General features: G+C 37.4%; 1 protein-coding gene across 1 annotated transcript; it reads right to left on the minus strand.

Moving 5' to 3' along the window:
- Positions 1 to 15,239: 15,239 nt before the first annotated feature.
- Positions 15,240 to 15,887, minus strand: LOC145158520 (latex serine proteinase inhibitor-like). The gene has a single exon (XM_079077408.1). The coding sequence runs from the start codon at positions 15,885 to 15,887 to the stop codon at positions 15,240 to 15,242; it is 648 nt and encodes a 215-aa protein (XP_078933534.1).
- Positions 15,888 to 22,959: the final 7,072 nt, after the last annotated feature.

The following is a 22,959-nucleotide window of genomic DNA, read 5'->3' on the forward strand; positions in this document are numbered from 1 at the left end:
AGTGTAATGTAGCTTCGTATCGACACCTGTGATACAAATAAACTGAGTGGGTCAGGTTGGGAAACCTGGTGGGTACATGGGATTTCAATCCCACAATGTGATATCATTTATATATAATTTAGAACCCACAATATATACGATTTCACATCATATAAGCAATTTTATCCCACCCCGACGATCCTCACAACGACACGATCTATACTCTCGGATCTAAAAATTACCGTATTTCCTAATCCATACTCCTGGATCTGAAATTAACCTCTTTACCTATTCCATACTCCCGGATCTAAACTTAAACTCTTTACCTGATCCATACTCCCGGATCTCAATTAACTTTTTTACATGATCCATACTCCCGGATCTAAAATTAAACTTTTTATCTGATCCATACTCCCGAATCTGAAATTAACCTCCTTACCTAATCCATACTCCCGGATCGGGTATGTCTGATCAATACTCCCGGACAATAATTATGCCCATTCCATACTCTCGGACTAGGGACAATTGACTATGTCTAGTCCATGCTCTCGGATGAGTGACAAATTTAAAGTTCGACTCTCTGTATATATATCACTCGTTATCATAAAGAGATACTACCCAATATTCCTGTTAATTAATTTAGGTTTACTCTGTATCCTAAATTATCGTATATTATAAGATATGCTCTTAACACGTATTTCAGGCAATATCAAATATTTCACACACCAACAAACATTTAATATATTATTCAATACTTGTATTAAAATCATGTTCATGAAAGGGACTATGCACTCACTTGTTAAAGTGACGACTCGAAATTCGAGCAGCGCTTCGCTTCTAGCAATTGTCTTTTCCTTTAACGTAATCTAGCATCATTATCGCTAAGTCTTAGTCTAATATTTATTGTGACTAATTATTAGTCAAGATTCATCATTAAATCAAAGTCTACTCTCATGATCTATCACGTAAGGAACAACCAGGTAGGATCATATCGGAGGTAGGGTCCATCTGGTATACGAAGTATACTGTTTGGAAATCTCACTTTAAACATCTCACTAAATGACAGCTTAGACATCATCCCAGTAAGTAGATCAATCAGTATAACGATTTGGAATCACTGATAAATCTTGTTTATAAGTTCATAATAACGATAATGAACTTAAACATAAGTTATACTTAAAGTAGGGTAAGCATAACTCACTTACCGGGGGGGTTAGGCTAGGAACCGGGCTCTGCTGGGGCGGAACTTCTGAGCTGAAAGCTCTTTTTCTCGGAGCCTTCTGGTGCTCCGGGACTCGCCTCTAGCACTTAGAAGTTGCTAGGGATTGGGAGGGAGAGATTGGGAGTGTTGAGAGAGAAAGAAGGGTGAAGGTGTGAAGAAAATGGATGATTTTTGCCTCTATTTATAGGCTGTCTGGGGCCAATCCACATCGTGGACTTAAAATCCACGTCTTAGCCTTGCGTAGGCACCAAGGCTTCGCCTGGTGCTGACACGTGGCGTTGGACGCAGGTAAAATAGCCAATTTTAAAAAATTCAGAACTTTCGCATTCGAGCTCCATTTTCGACGTTCTTTTTATCCACGCGTAGGTATTGACAACATCTACAACTCTCCTTTTGACTCCATCGGCTAATTCTCGACCGATTTTAAATTTAACAGTATGGGAATATTACACTGTTAAATTACCATGTAAAATTCATAACTTCTACATACGGACTCCGTTTTCGTCTGTCTTTTTATCGTTGAGCTCCAATTAACGAGATATTCATTTCTCATTTAGGTTGCATCGGCCAAAAATCGATCGATCTAAAATTCGAATTCCGGGCTGTGCACTGCTATGTCAAATCTTAGAAAAATCATAACTTCCTCAAACGAAGTCAGATTTTGACGTTCTTTTTATGCACGCTCTCAGTTTAATGTATGCTACAACTTTCATTCAGATCTCTAAGGCTAAAAGTAGTTTATCAAAAAATCACTTTTTACGATTCCCGGTGTTGTTCCAGTTTTGCCGTAAAACTTCGACAGGTCATAACTTCTTCGTTATAACTCGGATTTCAGCGTTCTTTATATGTACGGAACCCTTGTGACATATACTATAACTCGGTTAAGATTATTTATTCTAAATAATCTTCTATCAAAAAGTCATTTTTGACGCTTATTGTGTCTAAATTGACTAGCTTGAATCTGTGGGCGTTACATATTAATCTTTTAATATTATAATAGTATAAAGGTTGTATTTTAAACTTTTAAAATACTAGGGTTTTATAATTTAATGTTTCAAAATTAAACCTTTTAATTAAAATTTAAATTCCAAAACTTAAAGGGTGCAATTTGAAAATTTTCAAAATTACCTGATCAAATTTTAAATAATTAATTAATCACATAATCTTATCATTATCTTAAAATTTGACCAAATATCTTATTTAGATGAGGATATTGTTGGATAAGGTGTCTAAGTCCGTAACTATATTTGGTATGAACTTGACCCGACCCGACATGGTCCATTTGGGTTGCACTTCACCGAACAATTTGTATGGATATACTTTTGAGAATAATATGTTTATGAGGTATTAATATATTATAAGTTATAATATATTAATATGAAATCATATTATTTAATTAGTATTGATCAAGAATTAATTTGGAATTAATTTAGTGATCAAATGAGACTAATTAAATATGGACTCTTACATATATATGGATTGGGCTAAGATTTATTTAGGATGGGGTAAGAGTATATGGAAGTCCATGGATAGTCCATGGAGCTTTTAACCCATGGATCCTAGGTAAATGAAGAGTCATGGGTATTAGGGTGTAACTCTAATCCTCCATACTATATAAAGAGGGCCTTGGTTATAGAATTGGCACTAGAGTGTGTGTATGAGCATAAGGTGGGCCGATTTCTATATAGTGTTCTTATTCTCTCAAGAGCTTCCAACTTGTTTTGGTGATTTGTGACACCACTTGAGGCATCCACACTATTGGTGCTAGGCTCATAAACTCCAAGCAAATCACTACAAGAAAAGGTATGTAATTCTCTCTAGAATTTTTGTTATTCATGTACCTAGGATAGCATGCTGGATATGATAAGGATTTGGAAATCAATTTTGCATGTATAATAGAGAAAACATAGTTCCAAAGCGTCTAGGGTTGTATGTGCACCTTAAGGTTGTTAGGATGCTCAAAACCCAACAGTGGTATCAGAGACTGGGCTTGTTTTTTATTATATTGTTGTTTATGTGATTTTGCAAAGCTGAAATCTGTCCAGACTACAAAACTCGATGAATTCTTGCAAGAAACTCGACGAGTTCAAGGTTTTTGGCATGAACTCGATGAGTTCCTCATGGAACTCGACGAGTTCCTCATGGAACTCGAAGAGTTTATGGTGCTGACAGTGTATTGTTCGAGTTTTTTTTGGCCAAAATTGGGTTAGGATCATTACCTATAACTGTTTTGAATCATTTAAACTGTTTTGTATGATATGGTGATGATTATCCTAATCTAATTACAAGGTAATTTTCATACTTTCAAGATTAGTGTTAATATGATTATGCTAAATGTCTTGAATTTGATGATATGAATTGTCTTGCACTATGAGTTTGAATATGATCATGCATGTTTGTTTATTTGATTATTATGATTAGTTAAATCCATGATTTTATGTTTTAATGGAGTCCATAATTTGTCCTCAAGTTATGGATTACCAAAAGTCATTTTCATTAAAACCATTTAAAGAACTCATAGGTTACATATAATGAAGAGTCTTCATTTTATTGGCCATTAACTCATAAGTTATGAAGTTGAAAAGTTTTGAAGAGTTTCAAAACCTCAAGTTTTGGAATTTGTAAAGACTCCCACATTAATACTTTAATTCCAAACAAAACTTTATATTTTAAGAGTTTAAAATTCAACACTTATACTATTATTATAAGTTTAATTATATAGATATGTATAAGAATAAGTCAATCTTACCGTTAGTAGGCCTCATTCACGAAGCGGTCTATAAGGGGGGTATAAGGTTACTGCCTATAAAATGGCAGTTTAATGGGTGTCCATTCTCACCCACCGCTTCCTTGACCGGTGGAGGGTCGTTATCCGAACGGGTAGGATATGACCTTAATCCTCATTAAAAGTATAATGAAATTATAAAGTAACTAAACCTTTATTAATTCCCAATCTTAGTTACTTTAGGAAAATGTGAAATAGGTGCTAACCCATGAAATTACACTTTGTACCTTACCAAGTCGTTAGTGGAGCGTGTGTGGTTAACCGGTACACTAATAAGGACTAGTAAGAGTGGCAAAGGGTAACTTGATTTTATCATAGATCGGTGGAGCGTGTGTGGTTAACTGGTACATCGATTAGGTGATAAAGTTGAGGGTACCAAGTCAATTTGCATGGTTATTCACACCTTGTTTGTGATCCTCGGCATCCCAATCACAAATTTGAGAGGGCATAATCGAGATTCAATCATGCAATTGAAAGTTCAATGTATCTCAAAAGATCTAGGAGTTTCAAATCCAATTAAAACTTAATAATCTTTTTCGTTTTGTCATGGTGGAAATTGGTAAATCGTCATTTGCCTACCTTCAAATATTTTATAACTCTGATTACGGCATCCCTCTTCCAGTTATAAATAGGTTGTTGGGTCCTAGCCTTAATATTTCATTTGGGTGACTTATTAAGGACTCTTTATCTAATAAAACTTGTCTTTCTCTCTTTCAGATGTCTTCCAACACTGCTACTGGCTCAAATCCTACAGGCTCCTTTTCCCTAATGAACTTGTGTGGGAAAGTCACTTTTGATGGTTCCAATTTCGATGAATGGATTAGGAACATCAGAATGATTCATGAGGGGAAGGAGTATGTCCTTGACAGAGAACTGAAGGTTGTTGATGAGTCGACTACTACTCCTAAGGAGGTTGCTGAGTACACTACCCATGAGAAAGATGCCACTAAGGTGTCTTGTATCATGTTGGCCACAATGACAGCAGAACTCCAGAAATCCTATGATGATTTCTACCCTTTTGAGATGCACCAGGATCTAATGGATAGGTACCATCAGAGTGCTCGTCAAGAGAGGTATGAAGTCATTTCCTCCATAATAACAGCTAGGATGAAGGATGGTGAACCCATCACCAGCCACTTGCAGAAAATGCAGAGGTTTGTGGACCGGTTATTGAAGCTTAATGTGGACTTCCCTGAGGAAATGGCGATTGACATCATTCTCCATTCCTTACCTCCAAGTTATGATCAGTTTCGCATGACTTATCATATGAACAAGGAGGAAGTCACACTCAGCAAGCTTCAAGGACTTTTAAGGACCGCTGAAAGTGGCCTTAAAAGTACATCAGCTGTTACTCCTACTCCTACTATTGCTCCTGTTTTGGAAATTGGGCAGGGAAAGGGGAAAAGGAGGAAGACCCCTTCGAAGGGTACCAAGGGAAAGCCCCTTGATGGCTCCTATTCAAGTGGAACCAAGAAAGGTTCCATTCCTCCTTCTTCAAACCCTAAAGAAGCACAGTGCTTCTACTGCCAGGAAAAGGGGCAATGGAAGCGAAGTTGTCCCAAATACTTGCAGGATGTAAGGGATGGGAAAGTTAAACCCACCTATGCAGGTATTTATATTATATTGTCTAATAACTCATTGCGTTCTAACTCTTGGGTACTTGATACAGGTTGTGGTATTCACATTTGTACTGATTTGCAGGGCCTAAGAAGAAGTGAGAAAGTGGAGCACGGGAAGATAAAATTAATCATGGGGAATAGGAAAGCATCACCTGTTACCAAGATAGTAGTTTATTCTTTGTTGCTTAATAATGGGTTAATTTTAGATTTGAATAAATGTTGTTACTCGTCAGAAATGGCGAGAAATATTATTTATTTCCATGGCTTGTACAAACAAGGATTTTCCTTTTCATTTGATAATGATAATGGTGCTATTAATGTTTATTACAATGATGTATTTTACTTTAAAGCATTACCTTGTGATGGTGTATATGAAGCTGTGAATGTTGTAGATAATCTAGGAAATAATGTATTGTGTATTGATTCTTCAAAAAGTTTAGATAAAGCATCCTTGTGGCATTGTCATCTTGGACATGTTAACAAGAAGCGCATAGGCCAACTCCAAAAGGCTGGAGTTTTGGAATCATTTGACCTAAAGTCGGATGATAGTTGCGAGTCTTGTTTACTTGGAAAAATGACAAAGTCACCCTTCACTGGTACTTGTGAGAGGGGTGAGGGTTTGTTGGACCTCATACACACAGATGTGTGTGGACCCTTCAAAACCGCCACAAGGGATGCTAATCGCTACTATGTGACTTTTACTGATGATTATAGTAGATATGGATATATCTACTTAATCAAGCATAAGTCAGAAACCTTTGAAAAGTTCAAAGAGTTTAAGCAGGAAGTGGAGAATCAATTGGGCAGGAACATCAAGAGACTTCGATCCGATCGGGGAGGAGAGTATCTTAGTATTGAGTTCCTTGACTATCTTAAGGAATGTGGAATTGTCTCACAATTGACACCTCCTAGGACACCACAGCTGAATGGTGTGGCTGAGAGGCGCAATAGAACCTTGTTGGACATGGTTCGTTCCATGATGAGTCGAGCTTCGTTACCTATCTCATTCTGGGGGTATGCCTTAGAGACTGCCACCCATATCCTTAATCTAGTCCCTACTAAAAAGGTTGCCAAAACACCTCACGAGACGTGGACTGGGAAAGTTCCCAAATTAGACCACATCAAGATTTGGGGTTGCGAGGCTTTTGTGAGGCGTGAATCGCACGACAAGCTTGAACCTCGAAGTGAGAGTTGTATTTTCATCGGCTACCCACAAAGCTCCTATGGTTACCTCTTCTACAGACCTAGTGAGAATGTGGTCTTTGTAGCTAGAAGAGGAGTCTTTCGTGATAGAGAGTTCACAAGCCAAGGAAACAGTGGGAGGCAAGTTGACCTTGAAGAAATTCAAGAGTCAAGTGGTGAAGGAACCTCAAACCCTAGCAATCAACCTGAGGAGGAAACTCCTGTTGATCCAATAGATGAGTCTGTACCTCCAACCCTAGGAACACACCTGATTTTTATTATGGTTATCATATCACTGCTGAAGGTGATACACTTATTAGTGATAGTACACTAATAGATTTGGATGAACCTAATAACTACAGGGAAGCCATGGCAGGCCGTGAGTCTGCTAAATGGAAGGAGGCTATGGACAGCGAGATTCAGTCCATGTATGAAAATCAACTTTGGAACTTGGTTGACAATGTACCAGGTCGTAAGACAGTTGGGTGCAAATGGATCTTCAAGAAGAAGGCCGACATGGATGGGAAGGTACACACTTATAAGGCGCGGCTGGTTGTGAAGGGCTTTACACAAACTCCGAGAGTTGACTATGATGAGACCTTCTCACCAGTAGCGAAGATTAAGTCTATTAGAGTTTTGCTAGCCGTAGCTGCATTTCATGATTATGAAATATGGAAAATGGATGTCAAAACCGCTTTCCTTAATGGAAAGTTGGCTGAGGATGTTTACATGAATCAGCCAGAGGGTTTTGTCGATGCTAAATACCCTAATAGAGTGTGTAAGCTTGAGAAATCCATTTATGGATTGAAACAAGCATCTCGTAGATGGAATATTTGTTTCGATGAGAAAGTTAAAGAGTTTGGCTTTTCGAGAAGCGAGGATGAGACATGTGTATATGTTAGGGCTAGTGGGAGTATAGTTAGCTTTTTGGTATTGTATGTGGATGACATACTACTCATAGGAAATGACATCCCAACTCTGCAGGAGGTTAAGTCCTGGCTTGGGAAGTGTTTCGCTATGAAGGACCTTGGAGAAGCTGCCTATATCCTAGGGATAAGGATATTGAGAGACAGGAGTAAGGGACTAATTGGATTTAGTCAGAGTACCTACTTGGACAAGGTGTTGAAAAGGTTCAACATGCAGAATTCCAAGAAAGGGGATTTACCGATCCAGCACAATGCCAAACTGAGTAAGGCTCAGAGTCCGAGTACAGAGGCTGAGATAGCTGAGATGAGTCGATTACCATATGCTTCCGCTGTTGGCTCGATCATGTATGCTATGACTTGTACTCGCCCTGATGCGGCCTTTGCTTTGAGCATGGTTAGCAGATATCAGGGTAACCCTGGCATGGCGCACTGGACTGCGGTAAAGAATATTCTCAAGTACCTACAGAGCACTAAGGACTGGGTCCTTACCCTTGGTGGGAGTAATTACTTGAGAGTGGTTGGGTATAGTGTTGCTAGTTTTCAGACTGACATGGATAATTTCCGCTCTCAGTCAGGCTGGGTCTTTACCCTCAATGGAGGAGCAATTACTTGGAAAAGTTCCAAGCAGGAGACAGTAGTTGATTCAACTTACGAATTAGAGTACATAGCAGCAAGCGAGGCAGAAAAGGAGGCGATATGGCTAAAGAACTTCATCAGAGACCTTGGAGTTGTACCAGCTATAAAGGAGCCTATGGAGATTTTTTGTGACAGCAATAGTGCGGTTGCCTTAGCCCAGGAACCAAGAGATCATGGTAGATCAAGACACATTAACAGAAAATATCACTTCATAAGACATAAGATAGAAGAAGGACTCCTCGTGGCAAAGAGGGTATCGTCATAAGAGAACCCTGCAGATCCCCTCACGAAGGGACTGACCAGGGTTAGGCATTTGCAGCATGCAAAAAGCATCGGGATGATGGACGATATTAGTTTTAATAATTAGATTTATGAAACTTGTAAAATGTAATTAACATTTGATGATTAAATAAAAGTTGTTATTTATTTATGAGTAAAGTGTTACTATCCTATGTTGATCGTTTACTATTGTTTCAATTTTGCATGTTTTGACTTCCTGAATAATTATATTATTCGAACCCCCACAGTCAGTCATACATTGGAAGTAGGTATTGAATTAAGACTGTCATGAATTCGGATTGTAGATTTGTCTAAGGTGTATTTGACATAGCAATGGTTGCTGCAACATTCATGAGTGCTCATAAGTTCTGAGTATTGGATTAAACCCACGCTCATTTGTATCACTTCTTGGAATTTATCACGAGTGATCGTGAGATGGTAATATCATATAAATCTTCAAACCTAGATATATGAGTTGTTGACTATGAGTTGGTTATCCATTGATTGTACGAAAACGCATCAGTAACTTGATGTCATAAAACGTGCTTTTGTGCATAATTCAACAAGTAGTTAGTACAAGCATATGAGTCGAAGTTTATCTGTTCTTTCTAGGATTAGAAGCGTTATCTGGGCCCCTCGATGATTTTTTTTGACTTATGTGTCGGGCCCAGTCAGAACCTAATTGATGTGTTCAATTTAGTTCTATGTCAAACAAATCAATAGATCGAGAAACAAACTGTTGGACAATAAGTACGACATTGTTCCATGTATTTGTCCGGCTGATATCTTGAGAACAGAGGATTGTACGATCACTTATCTAAAATGGCGCTTCATAGTTCAACAGAGTTTTAAAGAGCTACGATTGCCGGTTGGTTCTTGAAGTTATACTTGCAATTATAGTTATCAGACTTATCCAAGTGGGAGACTGTTGGATAAGGTGTCTAAGTCCGTAACTATATTTGGTATGAACTTGACCCGACCCGACATGGTCCATTTGGGTTGCACTTCACCGAACAATTTGTATGGATATACTTTCGAGAATAAGATGTTTATGAGGTATTAATATATTATAAGTTATAATATATTAATATGAAATCATATTATTTAATTAGTATTGATCAAGAATTAATTTGGAATTAATTTAGTGATCAAATGAGACTAATTAAATATGGACTCTTACATATATATGGATTGGGCGAAGATTTATTTAGGATGGGCTAAGAGTATATGGAAGTCCATGGATAGTCCATGGAGCTTTTAACCCATGGATTCTAGGTAAATGAAGAGTCATGGGTATTAGGGTGTAACCCTAATCCTCCATACTATATAAAGAGGGCCTTGGTTCTAGAATTGGTACTAGTGTGTGTGTGAGCATAAGGTGGGCCGATTTCTATATAGTGTTCTTATTCTCTCAAGAGCTTCCAACTTGTTTTGGTGATTTGTGACACCACTTGAGGCATCCACACTATTAGTGCTAGGCTCATAAACTCCAAGCAAATCACTACAAGAAAAGGTACGTAATTCTATCTAGAATTTTTGTTATTCACGTACCTAGGATTGCATGCTAGATATGATAAGGCTTTGGAAATCAATTTTGCATGTATAATAGAGACGAAAACTATAGGGGGCTGTATTGGCGAGATCCAACGGTGAACAGCTGCCCAAAAGAAAAACCGCCTGGAAGTTGGAGGACCTTTAGTATTGTACTCTACCCTCGAACCAGAAGCCTTCGCGCCAAGCAAGACCGCCCTTGTCCCTTTCCTTTCTCCATTTCGCCTCCTTCTTTGCTTTGTTCCAATAGAGTCTAAGGCAAAGCTAAAGTGGTTCGTATGCCTACTTTACCTACTTGACGAAAGGGAACGAACTTCGTTTCGTTTCCGGGTTTATGGATTGGATTCAGTCAGCCTCACTCCTTCCTTTTTATGTTGTCGTGATGGTTACCGGCGAACGCTCCCAAAGGCGACCCTCTCGAGTTTCCGGCTGTTTTCTAGATTGAAGTAGCCTTTCGTCGCCCCGAAAGAAGTCACTATCAAAGAGCTCGCCCTACTGAAGTACCAAAGGTGCGCTCAGCCCGGTGACTAAGAAATGGGTTTGCGCTTGAATTGAAGTGATGAGGTTTTTCGAGGGAAGTAGGGCTCTTATTGACTAAAAGTGGAAACATAGTTCCAAAGCTTCTACGGTTGTATGTGCACCTTAAGGTTGTTAGGATGCTCAAAATCCAACAGATATCAATTACCTTTCCAGAAAATTCGATTTCAAATAGTTAAAATAATTTATGGTAATTATCCTAATCTAATTAAGGCCTGAAATTTGAAAATCTGCTTACAGAGGAGTCAACTCGTCGATTCAAAGCATGGACTCGTCGAGTTCATCTTTGAACTCATCGATTTCATCAGGCAGATTGCAATTCTGCTTGTTTTTTCGATTTGGACAGATCACTATTGTATCAAATATAACGGAAAAACATCCTAGGCTCTGATACCACTGATGGGTTTTTAGTACAACAACAGTCCTATGTGATCATGCAACCATAATTGCTTTGGATCTAAGTTTTTCTCTAGTTATACATAAAAATAGAAGTTCCAAAGCAATAACCCTAATACTAGCATACAATTTCATAAATCAATATGAAAACTAGGGTTTGATTGTTACCTCTCTTGTTATCTCGTAATAGCAAGCAATCCAATGATGATCTTGACTCTTGAAAGTTTGAGTGCCCCAAGTGTTGCACCTCCAATGGAATCACAAACACCAAAAGCAAAGGATGAGTGAGAGAGAGGGCAAAATTTCAGCTAGGGTTTCTCTTGGAAGTAGTGGCTGAAATTGGGAGGTCAGGGGATCCTTAAATAGTTGTGGCTGCTAGGGTTTTCAGGTGGAAACCCTAATCCTTGCTTAGGCTCCAAGCAATCCATGAACCCACCTTTTAGAAGGCCTTGGACGATTTCTATAAGGTCTCCTATATATTTCGTCCAACCCTTTATAAGGGAGTCTAACAGCCCAGTTTGCAACTATCAATGATTTGCAAACCAGTCCCCTTACTTTTAATCATTTCCTTTAATACCAAATTTAATACCAAATTAATTTCTGATTAAATACTAATTAAATAATATGATTTCTAATTAATATATTATTCTTATAATATATTAATAAATCATTTATCAACCTTTCTCTCCAATGTCATCCTGTCAAGTTGCTATGGTGAAGGCAACCTAAAAGGACCATGCTACTATAAGATCAAGTACATATCAATTATAGTTATGGGCTTAGACACCTAATCCAATAAGACCTGGAAGTGGCTCCTAGAAAATTATATGCAAGACTAATATCGGACCCTGGCAGATAAGTAGATAGTTGTATATATAGATAGTGTGGTAGTTGTCTTTGTGATACTTGCATGGAAGACCAGAAGGTGGCTCTTGGCACTTGTCTGTAAGACCCAGGGTATTAACCCCCGACCTGGCAATGAAAGACCATGATACGGTTTGTGGAATAATGGCAAGACTATGGTTGGCACATAGCATTCTCTATTGTATGTATGGTATGTGGTATTTTGGAGAACTCACTAAGCTTTGTGCTTACAATTTATTGTTTAGGGTTTCAGGATCTTCCGGTACAAAAGGGAAGGGCCCGACGTAACTGCACTGCATCCACCCATGATTCTGTAACTTTATGATTTTGGGATTGTACTCTGATAACAGTTTTTACATTAATACACTTTTGAATTATTGGTAATACTAAATAGTGTTTTATGGTTGAATTAAAAATGAAATTTTTACCTATAAATTTTGGGACGATACACCTCAAACCAAGGCTCAAATACTAACTTGTAATGTCCAAAAAATACCGATTAAAATTTTATTTTAAATAAGTCAAAACCATTCATTCATTATCCCAAAGGATGATCATGGTAAAAGTATTCTTAAAATATCAGAGTAAAATCATAAACAGTAATTGCATAATAAAATCTTCAGGGTATACAGTGCGATCAAGCCGACCCTTCCTTTTGAAACCAGAAGTACTTGAGAACATTTAAAACTAAACCGTAAGCACAAAGCTTATCGAGTTCCCAAAAATACCACGTACTATACATATATATCAGCCTAAAGCTGTAACGGTTCTATTTCACCCCCGAGTCCCTTCCGACTCTCTAAGTCCCTTCTAACTCTCTGAGTCCCTTCAGACTCCCTGAGTCCATTCTGACTCCCTGAGTCCCTTCTGACTTTCTGAGTCTCTTCTCATTCCCTTGGTATCTTTCAACCGATACGGGTCTATTTCTCCCTTACATCTAAGTATAAAATCATATTGGCAAGACTAACAAAGACAACAAGCATATACAGGCATATCAGTAAGTGTCACAAAGACGACTATCATCCTGCAACATAATCCAGTGGGCTGACGTTGGTGCCTTCGACCCATAAGTACAGTGATGAGACTCACCCGAACTATTCCACAGAAGACCAACAGTTACGTCAGCAACAGAACAGCCAACACAAGCTTCCTAAAGCGAAACTGAAACCATTCCTTACTCAAATACTCAATTCTACCCAAGTTTGAGAAAAAGTTAAACTGGTCAAAAAGTCAATGGGCAAAAGTCAACGGTCAAAGCTAAGGTAAAAGTTGCCAACAATAGCCTACCATGTCATGGCCTTCCTTGGCCACGTCGTGGCCACAAAATGCCAAAACATTAGCTAATTCTGTAGTCGCCACATCGTGGCAGCCTAAGGTCATGCCGTGGGGACAGGTCTGAACAGCTCAAACGAGCTTAATCCATTTTCTTCTGATTTCAAGAGCTCAAAAGCTCACATATGATCCTTTCCATGGTCTTAATGGATAAAGTTTCTAACATCCATTAGGAAGGTCCAAACCACCAAGATCTAGACTTTAAGTCTTAAAGGGACCCAAAAATGCATCTTTTTCAACTTAATCCATTAAGTCCAAGTCTCCTACTCTCATATCTAAATCAACAAGATGTCTAGATGGATAAAGTTTCCAACTTTATCCATAAAAATGTCACAATCATTCAAGATCTAAACTTTAATACACCAAAATGACCTAAACGACCAAGATAACTTGCATGGCTAAAAGGGAAGGCAAAAGATCATAACTTTCCTAGTCCATATGGTCCATGAAGCCTTCTAAACTGATCAAAAGATGTTGGAGTCCACTCAACTCCAAGATCACCCATAAAATGGATCAAAAGTGACAAAAACCCCCAAATGATAATATCTACAAAACTAGATAGCAAGATTAGAACTTTGTACTTACAATAGTCTAGAAATGTAGTGTCTTTGATGGATCCAAACTTGAATCATCATTCCTTGCAACCAATAGAATCTTCTTGAACTTTAAACTTCATAAAAAATCACATAAATCATCCAAAAGATGAGAGAGGAGAAGTTCAAATCTTGAAGGTGGAGACTAGGGTTTCTTCCAAAGGGTTCTAGAGGTGATGAATGCTGATAAAATGCCTCAAAATGTGGAACCTTATGCTTAAACATGTTGAAAACCCTAAAATTATGTGTTTGGGCCTGACTGACTGCCATGCCGTGAGCTTTGATCCCCACTCCGTGGCCATGACTGGAGATTATATACAACAAAACCAAGAATAATTATATAATTTTCCTACATGACTGGAGATTAGATACAACAAAACCAAGAATAATTATATAATTTTCCTACGGTTTATGAAAACCCACATAGGATTATATATGATAGACGATACCAATGGCTATTCCAACATTTCTTTTGGTGGGGGACATTATTAATGAATTTATTCAAATTAAAACATAGAAGGTATTGCAAATACAGTTTAAAATAATTAAAGTATTCATATATAAAAAAATTTAGCTATTGGAGGCATGTGTTCTCACTCTCACTAGATCCCCATACAAGATAAATAAAATATATATAATCTCAATCTTCATTGTTTTGTCGTGATCTGGTTGTATTGGAATCATTGAAAACAATGTAAATTCTCCAAAATGAATAAAATATGGAATCGGAATGAACTTAATTTCAATTTGGAATTCCTTGTGCGCCTTAAGAATTATTATACCAAAATAAATGGCAGCATATGCACTAACATTAGGTGTTATTATTTTATTAATACTTAAGTTTTTACACCATCCTCCACCGGTTTACACACTTTTTTTTCCCTTAAGCTTGTTTTTTCTTGCCCTGGGATACATAGTATCTTGGTGGTGGGTGAGAATGTGAGATGTAGAATTCTACATATATGGTTCAGCTCAAATCCTAACATTGACACATCAAAAATATTGTTAGTGTTCCATCATTTACTTTTCATGTAAATTAACCCTAGGAAGTTGCCAGGTTGGGACGGGTTTCATAGATGGTTTAGATGTTACGTTTTACCATTTTTCTTAATTTGTTTTCAAGAAGATGGAATAATATAGCATGAACACCTATGGTAATGGACGAACATACAAACTTATATCTTGAATAAGTAAACGAAACAGTGAACTTGAAGTAAAAGCATAGCTTGTGTATTGGATCGAAGTCTAAGTGGAATAAAATCCACATGGGCTCATACATATGACATCCCTTATTTTGCACTCCAGAAAATCACATACAACTTAATTAACAAGGGTACGTTACTTGGAAAGCTTATGAAACACAAACTCAAAAGGAGTATCACCAGTGGCAGCAAGACGCCTAACCCCCTTGTCTAAGTAAATGCTTACGTTAAAGCATGTTTGAGGACCTGCACCACAAAACGAGGGACAGTGTTGAAGCATGTAGCTGTGCACCTTCGGACTTGTTGGCTTAGGATACTCCTCAATCTGAAAGCATGTAACTGCCTCCTCGAAACCACCACCAGTTGTAATCAGATTAGAAGGTGGCTTTGCTTCAGCATCTGGAATCGTCCAAAATGTCGACCCCTCACAAGCACCCTTGGGATACCCGGAATCAATGGCAAGATTGCGTGAGGTGAGGAGATACTTTTGCTTACCAATAAGAGTGAACATGAACTGGCCACCGAGGTTAACGTCAGCTGGGTCCTGCACCACATTAAATGGGCAAATTTTCTTATTGTTCATTGTGTCAGTTAACTTGATTCTTCCACCCATAGCCGATATGACTGGACCAATATGGTAGGGAACGTCATTCAGGACCTTTTTCCCGGTAGCATCTTTCACTACATTTTCACTGGCCGAAGCAGCGTTAGTGGTTGTAGAACAGATTGACTGTGTGGTGATGACAAATAGAAGGAAGATTGCATCCGAGAGGGATGACTTCATGATATCTAATCTTTTGGCCCGTTATCTGGTGTAACAAGAGGTTGCTATTTATATATAGAATATAGACTGCTGATGCATCTAGAAAAGAAAAAAATAAATAAAATCTTTGCTACACGTTTTTTTTTCTGCATACAGTAGTCGTTATCAACAAGATTTTTTATTTTTATTTTTTAATTGCTATGGATTTTGTAGCGACGACATATCACTCAGTAGTGACAACTGGGAGGCCCCAGCTAAACCACCAGAAATTTAGTTTAAAGATAAAGAAATGAATATATAGTTGTTCTATAGATTAATAATAACGAGATCTATCTACATTAACAAAAAACCATGTACATGCACAATTTATATAGAAGTCAAAAGTTCTTAATATGCTATGGTATAAATTATAGTATAGAATTATCGGTTTACCTTGGTGACAGTTTAATATATTTATGGATAATATATGAGACGATGGGACTTGATCAGGTGCTCATGCTTTAATTTTGATGATAAAATCTATAGCGAGTAACCTATCTAAAAATCCTAACGATATAGAATATACCCTGAATGATTATTACAAGTACTATGTTTACATATTTGGTATCACGCTGCAGTGATTGTGAAGTGAGCAAGAAAGAGAAAAAAAAAATACAAAGGAATCTTCATGTTATTGGAATTAGTCGACATAATATATCCATTATTGCATGCTTTTCACAGTGTTTTCGTTGTCCTGTTTTAGACCATAAATAGAAAGATAGGATAAGGATATAGAGTATACCAACTGAATGGTGATAATCGCCGAACACCGCATGTATGGATTTTGGGCAAAGACATTATATATAATTTCATGTGTTAAATAAATTTGATTTTAAATCTATTTTAGATTTAATATCGATAATATGATGATAATAATAAGGAATATTCTGAAAAATGACCATGCACTAAATTAAAGAAATATAAAAAAAAAATATCTTTTTACCATTTCTTCTTAGTTATCCACCTACTCGTACAATTGTTGGCGTGAGCAAGACTCGTAAGAAATAACTATGACATATGTAACTTAGTTTGTTGTATTTAGATAGCTATTGAATAGTCCTTAGATTTAGGTTGTATACTAGCTTAGTTTGTTTCTCCTTCCTGTGTAAATATGTAAACCTATTAGCTATGTGAAATATAGAAAAAGCGGAAGAATCCTTTCCCATATCGATCTCTTATTTTGACATGGTATCAAAGCTGGTTTAAACCTGATCAATTGAATTTTTCGAAGTATTGAAGCAATAATGGGTACCAACGGCGAAGAATCTAGTCCATCGAATTCAGCAGTCATTTTCCAAAACGTACAGGACGCACCGTTTCCTACTAGAGTCATTCTCGATGACAACAATTACCCTCTGTGGTCTCAATTGATGGAGATGCGCATTGAGGTTCGAAATAAAACTGGTTTTCTCACTGGAACATCAGTGAAACCATCGGCAAATGAAAAGGCAATCGAAACGTGGGTCACAGATAACAACAAGGTTAAAAGTTGGCTCATCGATTCTATGAGTCCAACCCTAATGCGTCGATTTATTCGACTAAAAACAACGACTGAGATCTTGAGTGTTGTCTCAAAAACTTTCTATGACGCATCTGATGAAACTCAATTATTTGAGTTGAACCGACGATCCTTCCATACTCGCCAGAACGGACATGCGCTGCCAGCATACTACAACGAACTGGTAAGCTTGTTTCAAGAAATTGATACACGCTTAACAACTCAAGAAGAAACGGTAGATGATACCGTCACAGGTAACAAGACCATGACCCGTTTCCGGGTTCACATTTTCTTAGCAGGACTGGATCCAGAATGTAATTACGCCCGAAGTGAAGTCCTTAGGAAAGACCCACCCCTAGGTCTTGAAGCCTGCTACGCGTACATTCGAAAAGATCATAGTCAGAGACAAGCTATGGAGGAGACGAAACCAGAACTAGATAGTGTGGTTCATTTAACCACTCGAAATCGTCCCTCTCCCAAAGGAAAAAATCCTAATGGAAAAGGCAACATTTTCTTGTGCACACACAATGGTGAAGAAGGACATTCAAAAGCCCAGTGTTACGAAATCATTGGATATCCTGAATGGTGGGATTTCTCGAAGAAGACACGTAAGAAAGTAAGTCTAGCTTCGGTAACTACATCATCAAAGACTGAAGAAGAAACGACTCCAATGGCAACACACACATCCACTGGTATGTTACATCACAGCCACCCTAAAAACAATACTTGGCTAATTGATATAGGTGCCTCATACCATATGAAAAACGTTTCGAAAAAATTGGAAAAATATGTACCCCGAAACAATAAAGCATACAAACTGCCAATGGAGGATTGGCACCGGTAACTTGTGAATGATCTGTGAAGGCCTCGAACACAATGGACCTTGACACGGTCCTTGTGGTTCCATCCTTATCCTCAAATCTATTGTTTGTTAGTCAAATTACTGAGCCATTGAATTGCTATGTAACATTTTGGCCAAATGATTGTGTATTCCAGGATATAGTGACACATCGGATTCTTGGCTATGGTATTAGGCGGGGGAGGTTGTACTATCTAGAAGAGAATAATCGAATTCAAGTTTTCCACATTGGAGTAGTTCAGGCAAATAAGTCAGTGGTGTGGTTGTGGCATCGTCGACTTGGACATCTGTCGTTTAGTTATCTTAAAAGGTTGAACCCGAATTTGTTTTTGAATGTAATGGATAGTGAGTTTAAATGTGCGGTGTGTGAGTTAGCCAAGAACAAAAAGGTCTCATATTTTCCTAGTGATAATAAAACTTTACTTCCTTTGGTGAAAATCCACTCTGATGTTTGGAGTCCACCTAGAATTCCTACTCCAAATGGTGCAAAGTATTTCGTAACTTTCATAGATGAATGTACTAGAATGATTTGGGTGTCACTTCTCAAAAGCAAATCAGATGTTTACTATGCATTCAAAGAACTATTCCAAACTATCAAAACTGTATACAGAAAGGAAATACAGGTGCTATAGTCGGATAATGGAGGTGAATACATCAATAACAAAATGAAACAGTTTTGTAAAGAAAAAGCAATAAGACATCAGACTTCGTGTGCTAAATAACCCCAACAAAATGGGCTAGCTGAAAGAAGAAATTGACAGGATCATGGAGATTGTTCGAGCCTCTTTGTTTGACATGAATGTCCCACAGAAATATTAGGGTGAAGCAGTTCGTTCCGCAGCTTACCTAATGAATAGAACACCATCAAGTGTAACAGACTTCAAAACACCATTACAAAAGGCTCACGAACTCACGGACCTACCTGAAAATGATGGGCTCGAACCAAGAGTTTTTGGGTGTACCGCATATGTCCATCAAGACATTGGAAAACTGAAACCCCGGGCCATTAGGTGTATGTTTATTGGGTATGCAGATCAAAAGAAAGAGTATAGATGTTATGAACGAAACAATGACAAGGTGTATGTAACATGAGATGTTGCATTTCACGAAACAGTATCCTTTTTTGGAAGAGAGTCTCTGCTTCAGGGGGAGAAAATAGACGAAGCAGTCACTCACAACCAAAAATTAGTACACAGTGGGGATATGGGAAATTCCGAATTATTTCCCGAGTTCGTCAATAGTCATGATAACGATAGCAAAGATGAAAACGAAAGCGAAGAAAAAGAAGAAGGAAACATTGAATTTAGTGATTCTTTTCTCTTCGATGATCAAGAAGCACCAGAAGATGATAGGCACGATAGTACAATCAATGCCACCGCCAAACATACTATTCACCAAGAGGTAGCCAACAAGGAACCTTCATCTAAACCTCTGGAGATTATCTCTGGCTTTGTTTTGCAGGAAACACATGAAGAGATAGAACCACGAGTGCCGACAAGAAGCACTCGAGGAGTACCGAAGAAGCAATATATATCGGTTCTGAATGCAAAATCAAAGTATCCGGTCAGTAATTTTGTGTCTCAACATCGCCTAGCAAGATCACATGCTCTATTGGTGGAGGAACTATCCACGGTTGCCATACCTAATAACGTACAAGAAGTAGTGAAAGATGTGAAATGGAAGAATGCAATGAACTAAGAAATGGAAGCTCTACAAAAGAAAAACACTTGGGAACTTGTGAACCTTCCCTCCGGGAAGAAAACGGTGGGATGCGGGTGGATCTATACCGTGAAACTCAACTCAGAAGGCAAGATAGATCGATATAAGGAGAGACCGGTAGCAAAAGGATACACAGAAGTATGGAATCGATTATGGAGATACATTCGCACCGGTCGCTAAGATCAATACTATTTGTATTTTAATTTCTGTTGAAGAAAATGAAGATTAGCCTCTAAAGCAATTTGATGTAAAGAATGCTTTCCTAAACAGCTACCTGGAGGAAGAAGTATACATGTGTCCACCACCTGGAGTGAAGTGCAGTGGTAAAGTGTGTAAATTGAAGAAAGCCTTGTATGGGTTGAAGCAGTCCCCCCGGGAATGGTTTGATCGGTTCTCAAGTTTCATGAAGAAAATAGGGTATAAACAAAGTGATACGGATCATACGTTGTTTGTAAAAAACAACGGGAAGATAATTGCACTAATTGTATATGTTGATGACATGGTGGTCACAGGAGATGATCCAGAAGAAATGGTAAGACTTCAAGTTGTACTTGCAAAATAATTTGAATTGAAAAACTTAGGACACTTAAAGTATTTCTTGGGCATTGAGGTGGCAAGATAGAAAAAGGGAATCTCTATGAATCATCGGAAATATGTACTTGACTTGTTGGCAGAGACCGGCATGCTTGACTGCCGACCAGCTGCCACCCCAATCGAAACTAATCATAAACTTACCATACTACCAGATCAGGTTCCAACAAATAGAGAAAGATATCAGAGATTGATCGGAAAGCTTATATACTTGTCACATATCAGACCAGACATTGACTATTCTATGAGTGTAGTTAGTCGCTTTATGCAATCTCTAAGTGAAGACCATATGAATGTAGTTTATTGCATATTGAAGTACCTTAAGTCATCTCCTGGAAAAGGCTTGTTCTTTCGAAGAAATAAAGAGAGTCAAGTCTGTGGGTATACTAATGCAGATTGGGGAGGAGATCGTATGGATGGAAAATCTACTTCTGGATATTTCACATTTGTTGGTGGAAATCTTGACACATGGAGAAGTAAGAAATAGAAAGTAGTGTCAAGGTCAAGCGCGTAGGATGAATTTCATGGAATGGTGCATGGTGTATGTGAGTTAATCTGGATAAATCAAATTTTACGGGAGTTGGGTATTGAACAAAAGGCTCCTATGCAACTATACTGTGACAATGAGGCAGCTATGAAGATAGCAAACAACCTAGTCCAACATGATAGATCAAAACATGTGGAAATTGATAGGTTTCATCAAGGACCACATAGAGAATAAGACGGTTGAACTTCCACATGTGAGCTTGTCTGATCAACTAGCTGACATGTTGACAAAGGCGGTATGTGGGAGAGTATTGCATTGCTCTTTGGACAAGCTGGGAATGTTGGATATACATTCACCACCTTGAGGGGGAGTGTTTGCGAGAGCAAGACTCGGAAGAGATAAGTATGACATATGTAACTTAGTTTGTTGTATTTAGATAGGTATTGAATAGTCCTTAGATTAAAGTTGTATACTAGCTTAGTTTGTTTCTCCTTCTTGTATAAATATGTAAATCTATTAGCTATGTGAAATATAGAAAAAGCGGAGGAATCCTTTCCCATATCAATCTCTTATTTTGACAACAATATTATGGCGCGTGGATGCCACTAATTCTTTCTTTTAATGTTTTTTATTTTTTTTTTATTTTGATACTTTTCTTGATATACTGAATAGTATGATAAGTAAAAACATATAAAAAGATATTTGATTTCTCATATAAAAATAGTCCTAATTTTAAAAACCGGTCAAATTGCAAACTAAATTAAGAGTTTCGAATATGTTTCTTTTTCAAAAATAGTCATATCAAAACAACCTATTTGTATATAAAACACATCTAAAATTTGACAGTCAATATGTGCTTTTTTTAATAGAACGTGGAAAACATATTAAGCAACATAAAACTCAGGCATCTAGCGTACGTAATATCCGACAAAAAGTTATATAAGGCATCCATAATGTATTGAACTTGTTAGAGTTTAATTGATTGACGGATTATTATCTTTTATTTTCTATACAACTCTAGATTAGTTTTCCTACAATGTGTGGACTCTACAAAGTTCAATGAAATATATTTTTAATAGTTAATGAAAAGGTTTTTTTCTATAGAAGAGTTCAATGGTCAGTAAACTTCATATCTATTGAATGTCAACATAACATCCCACAATTGTAGAGTTTAATTCATTGAATGTCAAATATGCATGTTATCTCATTCAACTCTCTCATTGACCTATACATCATGGATGCTCTTAGCTAGAATAGTACAAGCTAGCAAACGATAGGCAAAACAACCAGCATGCCAACAAATAGCCTTTTAAATTGGGATTTTTTTTGTATAGCTACTTTTTTTATTGACCATTCAACCGCATTATAACACATAGTTATTAGTTTTTTTTATTGACCACTCAATATATATTAAATGGTCAATATACTTTCATCATTTCTATATTTAACCCTCTATACTTTAATCATATTTCATTTTACCCCTTAATTGTATTTTAGTTTTAAATATTTTTTTTATTTATTTATTGTTTTATATCTTGATAGATGGAGAAATAACAACAAAAATACTAGATTTTATGACACTTAAAAACGATATTCGGTGAGAAAACAAATGTGGATATACTACAAACGATATGGATGTCGACTTAGTTAGTTAATATCGTATTTAGTTGTAACAAAATTAGGATAGGATTTTTAGGGGAAATGACACAAATGCCCTACGAACTATCTAGAGTTGGTCCTTTTAGTCCCTAAACTATTTTTGTGGCTTTATGATAGGTTGCAACTCAACCTTCTTGCCTAACATGTGGAACCATCAAAGTCTCCAAGTTAATTATTGTTGATAGTTGCAAATATGGTAGAAGAGTGGAACAAAACCTAGTTTTTGGAGAAGTTATGAAGA

Source organism: Lactuca virosa, chromosome 2 (assembly GCF_052849685.1).
Source record: "Lactuca virosa cultivar CGN04683 chromosome 2, Lactuca_virosa_CGN04683_v6, whole genome shotgun sequence".
Classification (NCBI taxonomy): Eukaryota; Viridiplantae; Streptophyta; class Magnoliopsida; order Asterales; family Asteraceae; genus Lactuca; species Lactuca virosa.

What these genes read in the sequence shown, in the direction of transcription:
- LOC145158520 (XM_079077408.1), bottom strand. Translation starts at nt 15,887, where the DNA reads ATGAAGTCATCCCTCTCGGATGCAATCTTCCTTCTATTTGTCATCACC.